The following is a 15242-nucleotide window of genomic DNA, read 5'->3' as shown; positions in this document are numbered from 1 at the left end:
AGGAAAAATCTAACCATTTTCTTCATCCTATGGAATTCTTGGTTAACAGTGAGAGATTTATAACAGTCAAGTAGTAAAAAACAAAGTATGCATTTGTCTGACATTTTGCACCACCAAGGAGAAATAAACCCTAAGCACAACACTGAGTATTGTGTGCACAGAAAATACAAAAGAACAGGAAATCATAGAAATACTTAAAAAGTTAACAATCCCCTTTTAAAGAAGTTTTTCATTAAAAGTAATTCAACTTGCAATAAATCCTTTAAACAGGTAAACTATCAAGAGAAGACCACCCTTAGTATGATAAACATAGAACAATAAAAGTCAAATACGAACTATTTGAGAAAATGAATGGAATAAGGAAAACCCTAGGGCTGGGGATATGGCCTAGTGGCAAGAGTGCTTGCCTCCTATACATGAGGCCCTGGGTTCAATTCCCCAGCACCACATATACAGAAAATGGCCAGAGGGGGCGCTGTGGCTCAAGTGGCAGAGTGCTAGCCTTGAGCAAAAAGAAGCCAGGGACAGTGCTCAGGCCCTGAGTCCAAGCCCCAGGACTGGCCAAAAAAAAAAAAAGGAAAACCCTAGAATTGAGTGAAACTTACTTCAGGAAAGTAAAGACTGTAGACAGGATGTGTTATTTTTGATTTGGTTTCCAGTAGAGCTCTTTCTTTTCGTTGTATACTTTGTTGTAATTCTTGCCACTCCTAGAAAAAATAAAAATACTTGAAATACGGCACACTTTTGACCATTTTGACAGTGTTAATTAACTACTGAAGGCCAGTAGAAATCTGATCTTGTAACCCCTACAAGCAGGCACAACAAACACACTGCCTCCATTCTCCTGCCATCAGTGTTTTCCTGCTCAGTTTTTATTCTCATCATTTCAAAACTACCTATATCTTCTCTGAACGTTACCAAATGACTTCACTCCACTTAAATACAAACTGGAATTCTGTTCTTCCCTTTCTGTCTTGTAAATTCCTACTCAATCTTCTTTTAAGACCATTAAAACCAAAGGTATGAACTCCTGAGGAAAATCTACCACAAATGTCCCTCTGACTCAGAACTCAGCTAATCACTCCTTCTTTGTGCTATCACTACACCATGCATAAGATGTGTGTTAATCTTGTATGGGCTCAAATGTTTATTGATAAGCCTGCTAACCCCACCAATCTACGTATCACATCTGGCTTACATTCTCTGTCATTCAAACAGTGCTTGCAATGGGACAGATCCTGAGTGATTATTTGTAGGTTTGAATGTGTTTTGGGTTTTCTAAAGAAACCAGTCTGTCAAAACCTTAAGACTCATTTCTAGTAACACTAAAATACTAAGAAAGGCCAGTGGCTCAAGCCTGTAATCCTAGCTGCTCAGGAGGCTGAGATCTGAGGATTGTGGTTCAAAGCCAGCCCAAGCAGGAAAAAGTCCATGTGACTCTTATCTCCAATTAATCACCAGAAAACCACAAGTGGCACTGTGGCTAGAGCACCAGCCTTGAGCTGAAGAACTCAGGGACAGTGCCCAGACCCAGAGTTCACGCTCCACAACTGACAACCCCCCCACCACCAAAAAAAAAAAAAACTAAGAAAGGAATATTCTTAAAGGGAAGCTTGAGATTTTGGTTACCTGACAATCACTTAATTCTTGAAGTGTAAAAACAGTGAAGGCCAACAACTAATAAAAATGTTATAACCTATAATCATTTCCCATAATGCCCAAGGATGAGTTCATTATCTCTTTACACTTTTACCTGCTGCCTTCTATCTCTGCCTCTTCCTCTTTCTAGCCTTTCCTTCTTTTTCACAGGCTACTCAGAGGATCCCTTTTTCTATTCTAAACCACCAGAGGATCTTTTAGATCAACAGCTCAGTCATAAACATACTAACAAACACAAAGAGAATAGCAGATCAGGTTATACTTCACTTGCAGTGAATTTCCACCAAAAACTTACTCTCTATAATGTGTGTTTCCTTGCAAATTAACATACATATACCATAAATTCTTTATCTCATCATCTTATTTCTGAAATGTCTTATAGCCCAAGAAAAGCAAAGTGACATTCTGTATGAAGCTTTCCTTTAACTAACTTCTCAGAACCTGTGACAAAAGCCTTCTAAATAGCTGCTACCATTTCACCACCTGTCTTTGCTCACTCATTCCACAGACATTTCCACAAATAAAAATTTCCTTAAGAAGCCAAACTGATGTACTTAGCAAACTTATTTTTTTTAAGTAAACTGAAGAAAACCAGGATTTCCAGTCCTGGAAAAATGTCTGAAACAATTTTGGCATTTGAAAAATAAAATATACTAGAAATAAAATTATAAAGTATATGGGTGTTAGATAAGTAAACAGACACGCAAACGAAGAATAAGAAAACCCATAGGAAGCACAATTCTAATCCTTTAGGACCATTAAGACTTACTGCTTCGTCATCTTTGTTCTGTTTTTCATCTTGCTCTTTATCAGATTCTCTGTCACTACCATCATCTTTTTCACTCTGGGAATCTCTATTGGTTTCTTCTTCCTCAGAGTCGCTGCCTTTGTCAGATACTTCTTCTTCATCCTCCTTTATTGTAGCTTCCTAAGAGGAAAAGGCAAATATGAAAGTTCTAAATATGTCACTGAGTTTATCATCCTGAACCACTGACACTTATTCTTACCATCACTAAATATAGCATACAGAATTATTTACCACATGTAGAGAATCTTAAAAAAAAAGGGGGGGCATTCTTATAAGATGCAGAAAACATCTTATTTCTACTTGCAAAGTATACTACAATGGCTAAAACTCAGCTTCCAAAAACATAACTTACATACTTCACTTGAGGAGAGAAAATGGGCTATTTGTAGAAGAGTACCACTTTGGGAGTTTAGGATCATTTTCTGTCACTGTCAGAGAATAAAGCAGTAAAAAAGATAACATCCCAGGCAAAGTATCTACTAGCTCACTTCAAGAAGAAAAACAACAGTGATGAAAGAAAGTAGAATGGCTAGAAATCAGGAAAACAGAAAGCAATTACAGGGAGCTGGGAATGCGGCTTAGCAGTAGAGTGCTTGCCAAGCATGTATGAAGCCCTGGGTTTGATTCCTCAGTACCATATAAACAGAAAAGGCCAGACATGGTGCTGTGGCTCAGGAGGTAGAGTGCTAGCCTTGAGCAAAAAGCCAGGGACAGTGCTCAGGACCTGAGTTCAAACCCAAGGACTGGCAAAAAAAGATCACAAAAGACAAACTCAGAACCAACAGTTTTTTAAGATTAATAAAAGTAACAAGCCCCTTAATAAGAATGCTAAAGAAAAAGATAAAGAATACAAATTATACTACTAGAAATTAAAAAAAGATACACCACATCTGCAGGCACTAAAAAAGGACAGTATGAATTATGTCATCCCAAAAAACTTAACTTAAATAAGACAAATCTTTGAAAAAAGTTACAAACCAATAAGAAAAAAGCAAATATATGTTAAAGAAAAAGACTCCATAATTAAAGTGCTATTAAAAATTCCAGGCCATTTCCCTAGAAAATGGCTTCCAAATAAAAATGAAACACAAACTTACACAAACTCCCAGAAAAGGGAAAGAATACATCCTAACCTGTGAGTATAAGCTGATAGGATATTACAAGGAGAATAATAAAGCAATATTCTCTTATAAAAATAGATTTAAGAATCCAAACAGTAGTACCATTAAAATTTTTAAAACAACCCTATGTTATCACCAAATGAAATCTGACCCAGGAATACAAGTTTTTTTGTTTTTGTTTTTTTTTTTTGGCCAGTCCTGGGCCTTGGACTCAGGGCCTGAGCACTGTCCCTGGCTTCTTCCCGCTCAAGGCTAGCACTCTGCCACTTGAGCCACAGCGCCGCTTCTGGCCATTTTCTGTATATGTGGTGCTGGGGAATCGAACCTAGGGCCTCGTGTATCCGAGGCAGGCACTCTTGCCACTAGGCTATATCCCCAGCCCTACAAGTAAGTTTTAAGACATTTTTTAATTCATCAACTCAGCACGTTAACAAATGGAAAAAAAGAAATTTATCAGCTGACTGATTTCAGAAAAGGCATGTGAAATAAAAAAAAAATCTCAGTGAATAAAAAATGGAAAGAAATAACTTATTCTAAATAAAGAATATGAATAAAAACCTATAGCTAAAAACATACTTGGTGGCTGCTCAAGTGTTTGCTTTCTTCCTAAGATCACAAAAGTCAAGGGTGTTCACTCTATCATTTCTAATCAATATTACACTGAAAGTTCCAGCTATCAGAGAAAGGATCAAAGCCAGACTTGGTAGAAAAGTCCTATGAGATTCTGTCTTCAAAATAACCAGCAAAAACGCCAGGTTGAAGACATGGTTCAAAATCCCAACACTGCCAAATAAACACACACACACACACACACACACACAATTAAAATGTGTCAATTCATTAAGATTCCTTGATACAAAGAAGCAACTTCATTTTTATGTACCAGTAATACTGAAGAATGAAATTTTACAATAATTTCCCCTCTCCCCAAAGTATTAAATAGTGTGTATCTAAGTGCCCTATCTGTGGCATTGGAAATTAAAAAACAATGCTGAAAGAAATTAAGGAAGATCCAATTTAATGAAGAAAACATGATCATGAATTAAAAGATATGATATTGGTAACACTTCAATTCTCATACTGAACCACAGATAGAATGAAATAAGCTAAATTCACTATTTGTGATGGAAATTATTAAGCTCACTGTAAATATTTAACTAGAAATGGAAGAATCTAAAAATTGCAAAGACAACAAAGAATTAGTGAGGCAAGCACTGGAGGACTATTTCACAATACAATAAAGCTACAATGAAGTCAGTATGATTCTGTACCAAAAATAAATAGAATGGAGTGGATAATGTGTAGACTTAGCAAACTCCATAGTTACCTGTTTTATAATAAAGTACCACTGCAATTATTAGATTATCTTCTCATAAATAGTGCTGCAAAAAGTGACCCATATTCCATAAATCATACCATTCTAATTAATCCAAGATTACAGAGCTAAAAACAGTAAGTGAAAAAGTACTTCTAGAAGAAAAACTACTCCATCTCCTTGAGGTAGGCTGAGATGCTTTAAACACAAAAGCATTAACCATGAGAGAAAATAAGGCTAAACTACACTTTAGCTAGTAAGTGTGGTACATGTAGGTCATCAGGTAAAAACAAATAAAGATAAAGCAGTATTGGCACAGTTCAAGCGAAAAATAAATAGCTGTAATAGAAGATAAGGATGAAGAACAATCTAACTCTCATATTCTGCTGGCAAGAGTGTACACTTGGGAAATAGGCTCTTTTGACGAGTCAAACACACATCTATCTTACCAATTCCATAGCTTTATTCATATGAGGTTAAAAACAGTGAAGCACAGAACAGAGATAAAGTACGTATATTCATACAATGAATTACTACACACAAAAGAATGGACTACAATACATAAAGATGAATGAGACGGACATGATGTCAAATGAAAACAACCAAGACATAAAATAATTCTACTTAAATAAAGTTCAAGAACAGGTAAAACTAAACTATGTGCATTACAGTCAGAATAACAGAACTGAAGTTATGAAAGGATGGGTCACTGATTGAAAAGAGATACAAGGAAGGTCTAGGGTGCTGGAAAGAGTTTTTAAATCTGGATTTGAGTTTAATGGGTAAATATATATATACAAGGAGCTATACACATAAGATATGTACCTGTTCATGTGTGTGTAACTATTAATATCAACAACACTGATAATGAACTTACACTCCCAACAATTCCATTAGCCTGCTTCTGTCTCTGTTGCTTTGTCTGTGATAATGGCACAGATGTAGGCTTTTTTTTCAAAGGTTTCTTTTTTTTTGACTTAGCAGTTTTCTTGGGTCCTTTGCTCTTCTGCTGCCATCCTCCTTTTGCCTTGTTCTTATTAGCATCATTCTGCTGTAAGTCACAACACACACATTAATAGGACCATTTGGAAGTCATTTTTATTCTTACATGAGATTGGCTCAAATAAATATTTCCACAAATTATTCTTCCACAGTAACCTAAGTTAATCAGAGAAATAAAAACATTTCTTTTACCAGAAAAGACAGGTGAAGGAGAGAAAGGAGAAGAGGAGAGGGAGGAGAGAGGGGAAAGGGAGGAGAGGAAAGGAAGGAGAGAGAGAAGCGGGCAGTGCCTACCAGAGGAGCAGAGCAGAGTGTCTGCAGGGTAGGGCGGAGGGGGAGCTGAGCCAGCCTGCTGAGTGGGGCCTGCAGGCCTGCGGAGTGGAATGGAGCCTGAAGCCTGTGGAGGAGCCCCGAGCCTGAGGCCTGAGGAGAGGCCAGGCCTGCAGGAAGGAGGAATAGAAAGAAGCTCACTCCTCTAGAGGTTGGGGGGTTTGGAGGTTGAGGCTGACAGAGGTTAAGAGTGGAGGCTCAGAGGTCAGGTCTGGGTTCTGGGTAATTAGCCCAGGACAAGGTAGTTGTGTGCCAGTATTTAGAGGTAGAGGGTCATTGTGGTTCTGAATTTTAGGTTGTAATTAAAGCTGTGTTGTAAATAAAACCCCTTCCCACCTTTAAAAAAAAATAAGACAGGTTAAGAAAAGTCAAATGTTTACCCCATCTTCTGCAGGCTGTTCCTCAGCGGCACAGATGGACTGTTCCTTTTCAAACACTTCCTAGGGGTTGCAAAAGAAAAAACATAAAATGTTAGCCTAAATTTATCTTCCAAATAGATGAACAAATACATCTTTCAAAATGTCTTTTAGTTTAGCCTTTGTGAGGCTGGCTATAACTGAGGGGAAGGAAGGAGACTTAGCAATTACTAAATGTATATACATTCAGGTAGGTATCTTTCTCAAGGCTAGTGCTCTACCACTTAACCCACAGCTCTACTTTCAACGTTTTGGTAGTTTATGGAGATAAGAGTCTCAGACTTTCCTGCCCAGGCTAGCTTTAAGCCACAGTCCTCAGATCTCAGCCTCCTGAGTAGCTAACAGGATGTGCCACAAGCACCCTGCTAGTATCTCATAACTATCTTAAATATATTTTGAAAAATGCAGTGTAGTTAAATTTGATAACTTAAAGTATATAAATTTATTATGAAATAATAAACATTTCAGTTTAAAAACCTCACCCTTATTTTAACAGCAATCAAATGAATATTTAAATATTTTGACTATATCACATTTTCTAGCATTAGAAGTTTAATGAGAACACTATTAGTTTATTTTGTATTGCCGGTGATACTGTTCATTGGATCTGTGGCTAAGGAGATCAATAAGAAAATCCTAAAGACAACATATCCTAAAGACTTATGCACCAACAATATAATCTAATTACTACCATTACAAAAGCTGTGATTGTAAGAGTCAGATCTCACTAAGAACCGGGTAAGAATCTATGGTAGAAGATAAAAAGTAATATGGTTGTGTTTAATATACTTCATGGAATTAATAAACAAGTAAAAACAATTTTAATTAGTAAGCACTTACATTACAGAGATGGTCTAAACAGAGGTTAAATTAAACCATGGCATACCACCAGCCTTTCTTGCTTGCTTTTGGAAGCAGAGTCTGGCTATGTACTCCAGGCTGCCTGGAACACTGTATTTTTTTCTTTTCTTTTTTTTAAGTAGTACTGGGTTTAAATTCAGGGTCATGCACATATTAGGCTGGTATTCTACTGCTGAGCCATGCCTCCCCTCCAGGCCTTGGTCCAGAATATTTGATCCTCCTGCGTCAGCCTCCCCAAACTTAATGTCTGGATTATAGATGTATCCTACCAAACCAGATCCCATCGGAGTTTTTGTCAGTTTTGGTTTTCTGCTTTGTGTTGCTGGGATAAACCCTAACATGCCAGGCAAATGCCCTATAGCTAATGCCCTATAGCTAATCACACCCTTAGCCCACCACCAGCTTCAGAAACTTGTTTTACAGAAACTTAAATGAGCTCAGTAGATGCTACAAACATCTGTAAAGCCTGTGAACCTCAAATACTTGCTGAACCACTAACGCTCCCAAGTCTATTACTTTCTCATTTCTTCACTTATAATTCTGGGTTCAACTCTTCTACTTAATTACTCTATGATCCAGTTTATATAAGAATAAAGGGGGGGAACCCCACATGATTCTTTGCCTTAATGCAGACAGTTTTGCCTTTTCAACTACCACCAGTCCAAGTTTTAACTTACTGCTTGTTTCATAGGCTAGGAATGCAGAGTATGTGAAGGTTAGTTTTAGGTTCTAAACCCAATTTTGACAATGGGTTAGCTTCTCCTTCTCCTAGGAGGCACCTTTCATCCAGAATCCAAGTGACAGAAATGCTTCCGTACCACTTGCTATCACAAAAATTAACATTTTGTTTGGTGGGGCTGGGATATGGCCTAGTGGCAAGAGTGCTTGCCTCGTATACATGAGGCCCTGGGTTCAATTCCCCAGCACCACATATACAGAAAATGGCCAGAAGTGGCGCTGTGGCTCAAGTGGCAGAGTGCTAGCCTTGAGCAAAAAGAAGCCAGGAACAGTGCTCAGGCCCTGAGTCCAAGCCCCAGGATTGGCCCAAAAAAAAAAGAACATTTTGTTTGGTATAACCAATATTTTTATGTGGTATAACCAACTACAGAATACGCTTTTCCTTTTAGGTATTTTAAACACAGGGTTTAAGTGCAGCATGTATTTCCTGCAGATAGTAAGAGATCCCAGAGCAGAACAGGATCTACCACTAGATGGATAAATTGAGTTGAAATAAAAAGTATCAGAAACTTAAATCATGAGTGATAAATATGTAATAGATATGGAGAAAACTAAGATACAATAAATATACATATGGTTGGGTTTAAACAAAAATTGAAGAAGTACAAAAGTATGTGTCTTCACACACACCCTAATAATTTAAATGGTGCACAAAAGTTTGAATTCTAGTCATCTGAGGCTGACAAAAGCTTTTCCCTAGGGAAATGGATAGGTGGAAAAGGATTCATAATAACATCATTTGATTCTAAAAGTATACATACATTGGGATATTTAAAAGAATCAGTTTCAAGTATATCATTTCAAAGCATAAAACAACAAATGGACTACTTACTGCCATCGTTTGTCTTGTCAATTTAACCAACACTGTCACCAAGGAGCCTACTGTGATGTTGTTACTATCTTCATCATCCAGTACTATAAGATCAGAGAGAAAATGAATAAAAATTTAAAAAACTTATAAGGTAATGTAAACAGTAATTATTAAACTCATCCATATCAATTTGATACTTCAGTACTTTGAGCATATTGTATATTAAACTTACTAAAAAATAATTTATTATTATTGCTCTGTTTAAAACTCTCCAATAGAAGCCTTAAACAACTGATTCCTTTAATACTTACAATAGCTTTACAAAATACAAATTTCACTTTTAAGGAAGAAATACACCTCCCAAAATGAAGTAAAATGGCCAGTCACACAAAAGTTGTATTGATACTGCCAAGTTTCAAGCCCAAGTCTTTAAAAACAATGTTAATGTGAGGACTAACAAAATAGTTCTGTCACTCTATTATAAAATTAGCAAAGCTTAAACATTTACAAGATTTTACTCATCAAATCAATACTTGACTGCAAGAAAAAATAATTAAAACTAGGCAGGTAGGGAGGGAAGGAGGGAGGGAGGGAGGCAGGGAGGGAGGGAAGAAGAGAATACTGGTCATACATGCCCCAAAAATCTATAATTGAAGTTCAACTTAGGAAAACTTAACAAACATACTTTCTATCGAATCAATCTACTCTTTTTACAATTTTTTCTCTTTTTCTTGTAAGAGATTTCTTCACTATTTTTGGTCAAATTTTGTTTTTTGCTTTGATGCCAATACTGGGGCTTGAACTTATTAGTGCCTTGCACTCTTATTTTTTTCACTCAAAGCTAATGTTCTAACACTTGAGCCTTACCTCCACTTCTAGTTTTTTACTCATTAATTGGAAATAAGGCTCTCTTAGATTTATCTGCCTTGGCTAGCTTTGAATTACAACCCTCAGATCCCATCCTCTAGAGTAGCTAGTATTACAGGCATAAGCCACCAGCGCATAGCAATGTCCAGTTTTTCTAAGTTTGTTATGTTCTACAGATTTAGTGTAGCACATGGTTCTGGTTTTTATTAAATACCAACAATCGTAAACTGATATAACTGTGAACTCTACTACCAAATTCCAAGTCTGACATCTGGGAATCAACCAAGTATACAATATCTTTTCTTTAATATGGGCCATTTAACTATCCACATTCTTCATTTTGCAAAGTTGTATACATATGAGAAAAAATTGGATACAGATGTTTTATTGCTGTTGACATGCTAATTTATGCTTTAAAGTGAAGAAAAAGCCTACAGAGAGATTCTATACACCCCTAGTGATAAGAGGAAGGAGCGGCTCAACATCTCTTAACACTACTATGTGATGTCCTTTATCTACTTCTAGGATACTTCTCTTCCTTCCAACTACAACACTCACATTACATATTTTGATAATACAATGAAGATATAAATTGTATATAGGAAGTGCTATGAACTAGGACACATTGGTTTTATGGCTAAGAATGAGTATTCTTTCCTCAATCCTTAAAGGATAATTTCTTGTAACATGTATTCTTCTAAGTACATGCTTTTCACAATCCTTAATTATATCAAAGTTTTTCACTAGGGCTGGAAGTATGGCCTAGTGGCAAGAGCGCTTGCCTCCTAACACATGAAGCTCTTGGTTCGATTCCCCAGCACCACATATATGGAAAACGGCCAGAGGGGGCGCTGTGGCTCAGGTGGCAGAGTGCTAGCCTTGAGCGGGAAGAAGCCAGGGACAGTGCTCAGGCCCTGAGTCCAAGCCAAAAAAAAAAAAAAAGTTTTTCACTAAATTCCAAACTAGATTTTAATTTGAATCTTACTCGGTTCTATCTTCATTTAAATTTTATTTCCTTTTAAGTGCAGCCTCTGTATTAGTGTTTATAAAGTCTAAAAACTCATGGACAAAAGAAACCACACCCCAGGCAGTGGCTCACACCAGCAATCCTAGCAGTTCAAAGCCCCATCTGGGCCAAAAAGTGGTAGCAAAATTTCAACAAATAAGCTGCATGTGGAGGCATATTAAGGTAATCCTGTAGGGTTACAGGAGTGCATCTTCAGTGCGCAGCTTCACTTGGTTTTAAAACTATAATAATCAGCTGGATGATAAACCCTTTGAAGACAGAATTATTTTCAAGATGTCCCTATATTTCTGATGCTTACAAGAATGTTCTTACAATAGTATCTCAAATGTTAAGCTCAGAACTACACCACAAAAAAGGAACAGATAATCTCCCAATTCTATTAGCGTTCTAATATGTTACTCAGCTATTAAAATGATCCTGGGGCAATTATGTAAATAGAAAAATAATTATTAGCCCTTAAAATAGACCAAAAGAGATACTGTTAAAATGGCAGGGAACATGGTAATTTTGAGGTTTAAATATAAATAAATTGGGACTTAAGCAATCAACAGGGGAACTTTACACCTACCCTGGGATTTAATATCCATGGTCACATATGGAAAACTCCCAAGGACAGCCATAACTTCTTCGTATTTTTCATCTTCAAGGAAGTGTAGTAGACTGTGACGATCTGATTCTTTTAAACTCACCAAATCCTGGATAGTTTTAATTTTGTACTATTGAATAAAGAAAGAAAACAAATATAACTTTTCACAAAAAGAAAATGCTTGACTTATGTCACTTGCAGGAAAATAAAGCAAGGTTAGTCAAGCTCAAAAAGTTAAGCACATTTCTGCTCATATCTAGACCTAAAATAATAGTAGTAGTATTAATGGTAGGACATGAGTATAAACATGGAGCTGTCTGCCTGCTGGCTGAAGCTGTGGAGAGAGAAGGCACTGGACAGTGACTATGACCAAAACACAAACCTACTGAATACTGCTGTTGGCTTGTTGTTGTTGTTGTTGTTTTTGTTGGTTATGGGGCTTGAACTCATCAGGGCCTAGATGCTGTCCCTGAGTTATTTCAAACAAGTTTAGTGCTCTACCACTTCAAGCCACAGCTCCACTTCAGGTTTGTGAGTGGTTAATGGAAGCTAAGAGTCTCCTGGGGACTGTTCTGCCCAGGCTGGCTCTGAACAGTGATCCTCAGATCTCAGTTTCCTAAGTAGCTAGGATTACAGGTGTAAGCCACCGGCGCCCCGCTTAAATACTGTTTTCAAAAGTGGAGAGACTAAAAGCAGAGTAACTGAGAAAGAATAATAAAGCTGAGCACTTGTGGCTCATGCCTGTAATCCTAGCTACTCAGAAGGCTGAGATCAGAGGATCCCGGTTCAAAGCAAACCCAGGGAGGAACATCTGTGAGACTCTTATCACCAATTAACCATCAGAAAACTGGAAGTGGAGCTGTGGCTCAAAGTGTTAGAGCACAAAGTTCAGGTATAGTACTCAGGCACTGAGGTCAAACCCCATGACTGACCAAAAAGAAAAGAAAGTTTAATAGAGTGAATTTGATCAAATTGCATATTCAGAAATATCACAAAGAAACTTCTTTTTCTGGTCAGTCATGGAGCTTGAACTCTGGGCATGGTTGCTGTCCCTGAGCTCTTCAGCTCATGGCTTGCACTCTACTACTTGAGCCACAGAACCACTTGTGGTTTTCTGGTGGTTAATTGGAGATAAGAGTCTCACGGACTTACCTGCATGAGCTGGCTTTGAACCATGATCCTCAGATCTCAGCCTCCTGAGTAGCTAGGATAATAAACGTGAGCCATCAGCGCCTGGCTGAAACTTCTTTTATATCAATTTACACTTGCAAAAAATAAAAAAAACTATTGGTATGCTGACCACAATAAAACCCAGTAACTTCTAGAAAAATGTTAACATTACAGGCATTTCAAAGCAGGGAGAAATAAAAACAACAACATCAACAAGAAAAAAAATACTATAGACCTACCTTTTAATTAGAGAAAATAAAGGGGAAAATGTTTATTATAGAATCTTGATCAAATTAAGAACTGTCGTCCTCCTTTAACTTATATTTTCAACTCTTAAGAATAAAAATGTTTAATAAATGACCTTTAAAAAGTAAAGTTCCCAATTATAGCTGTACCTTCAGGATTATACTACATAATACCATCAATTTGAATACCTTCTTAATACACTGCAATATGCTTTTACCATACTATAATATGGTAAAATATATACTACCATACTACATACTACCAACCTTAAATAAATGGTTACTATGAGTGTTCTTTGATTTCCAGGTGTTTGGTGCTGGTTACTTAATACTTCATTTTTTAAAAATTAGATCATAAGGTAGGCAAAATTCTTGCTTTGAAGTTTTAAATTATGACAACATTTTCATCAAATTTCTAAGAGCAACTCTGATACTAACATCTAATATTAACTCTACCTTAAAAAATAATTCGAATACCTATCTTTTGCTCACTCTACTATATGGAAAAATGTATGAAATCTCCTACAGATTAGTTTCTTATATTTTCTCAACTTTGTCATTTACATATTTTTGCTACTCCTATGATTCAATATAAAGACACGATGTCTTTATTTGGAAATTACAATTTCTAAATAAAATTATAATTACTTGATCTATTTATTTTTGAAAACTTAATCTATTCATTTTCAACCAACAAACCATCATCCAGCTTTTTTAAAAGTCTTCATAGCAAATATTTTTTAAAAATATGGAACACTTCACACAAAGCAAGTACTTGTCCACCTTTTAAGCCAAGAACTAGATGACTGAAAAGTAGAAAATTAATCTATTTTTGGTTATTCAAAGAGCAAAATATTAAAAATTGACTGCTAAAATATACTTCCCCCAAAACAGTAACATTAAACTAACAGAATTTTGTAAGAGAGCTATCTAACAAAGAAAATGGTACCAGAACCACTTGAGAGAGTTTTAGAATAAATCTCAAAAATCCATAACCATCTCTAGAAAGCGTTTTACTAATACTTTACAACGAGTTGCTAAAAAATAAAATCTATCTTTGAAGCAGCAATGAAGTTACCTTTTTATGATTCGAAACTCTTCTGAGATTGTCTTCTTCAATGTGAGGGAGTTGCAGAAGGGGAGACTTAAACTGCTGAAGGCCTTGAACAGCCATCTGGGAAAGCTTCATGCAGTTTTCTAAGGATGCTAAAGTTGGAGCACGAAACTCCCTTTCTTAGAAAGAAGAACAAAAAAAAGAAACAACAAAGCTGGACTTATTACATGTTTAGGAAATACAATTCATAATAAGAAAAAAGCAGCTATTAAAAACAGAAAAACTTATTCCATAGGAATGGTGTGTGTGTGTGTGTGTGTGTGTGTGTGTGTGTGTGTGTGTCTCTCTCTCTCGTTATTACATGCTTAGGAAATACAATTCATAATAAGAAAAAAGCAGCTATTAAAAACAGAAAAACTTATTCCATAGGAATGGTGTGTGTGTGTGTGTGTGTGTGTGTGTGTGTGTGTGTCTCTCTCTCTCTCTCTCTCGTTATTACATATTTAGGAAATACAATTCATAATAAGAAAAAAGCAGCTATTAAAAACAGAAAAACTTATTCCATAGGAATGGTGTGTGTGTGTGTGTGTGTCTCTCTCTCTCACGTTATTACATGTTTAGGAAATACAATTCATAAGAAGAAAAAAGCAGCTATTAAAAACAGAAAAACTTATTCCATAGAAATGGTGTGTGTGTGTGTGTGTGTCTCTCTCTCTCTCTCTCTCTCTCTCTCTCTCTCTCTCTCTCTCTCTCTCTGTCCTGAGGCTTTACCTCAGAGGCTAGGCCCTGTCCTTGAGGGGTATTTTTGCTCAAGGCTAGTGCTCTACCACTTGCGCCACAGCTCCACTTTTGGCTTTTTTTTTAATGGTTAATTGTAGATTAAGAGTCTTAAAAGACTTTCCTGACTGCCTTCAAACCTTGATCCTCAGATCTCAGCCTCCTGACTAACTAGGACTATAGATGTCCACTGCCTAGCTTCATTGACATTTTTAAAATTCTTTTTATCTATTCCAGTAACAGTGTTATCATCAGATATGCTGCCACCATGCCCAAAACTAACATCACCAATAACAAATGACAGGCAGTCTCCTTTTTTAAGGTTCTCTTTTCCTTAATGACAAAAAAAAAAAGAGAAAAAATCCCAATTCTTTTCCCTTAATAAAAAAAATTACATATCAGATAAATCATCATACATCACTTGGATTATTTCATATTCTTTTAAAATACAGAAT

The 15242-nt window shown here is 36.5% G+C and overlaps 1 protein-coding gene across 2 annotated transcripts in view; it reads right to left on the bottom strand.

Annotated features, from left to right (window-relative positions):
* Positions 1-15242, bottom strand: part of Sec63 (SEC63 homolog, protein translocation regulator) — a 64590-nt gene that overhangs the window by 12671 nt on the left and 36677 nt on the right. For both annotated transcript variants that reach the window (XM_048353736.1, XM_048353735.1), the window contains exons 12-18: positions 14035-14189; positions 11524-11671; positions 9083-9165; positions 6616-6675; positions 5781-5954; positions 2429-2587; positions 606-707 (exon numbers count right to left, since the gene is read on the bottom strand). In XM_048353736.1, the coding sequence (XP_048209693.1) occupies positions 606-707; positions 2429-2587; positions 5781-5954; positions 6616-6675; positions 9083-9165; positions 11524-11671; positions 14035-14189 (881 nt within the window). The remainder of the gene's footprint in view (positions 1-605; positions 708-2428; positions 2588-5780; positions 5955-6615; positions 6676-9082; positions 9166-11523; positions 11672-14034; positions 14190-15242) is intronic.

The sequence above is a fragment of the Perognathus longimembris genome, chromosome 9 (assembly GCF_023159225.1).
Source record: "Perognathus longimembris pacificus isolate PPM17 chromosome 9, ASM2315922v1, whole genome shotgun sequence".
NCBI classification, from domain to species: Eukaryota; Metazoa; Chordata; class Mammalia; order Rodentia; family Heteromyidae; genus Perognathus; species Perognathus longimembris.
Note: the sequence above shows the minus strand (reverse complement) of the source record. Positions and strands in the feature narration are given on the sequence as shown.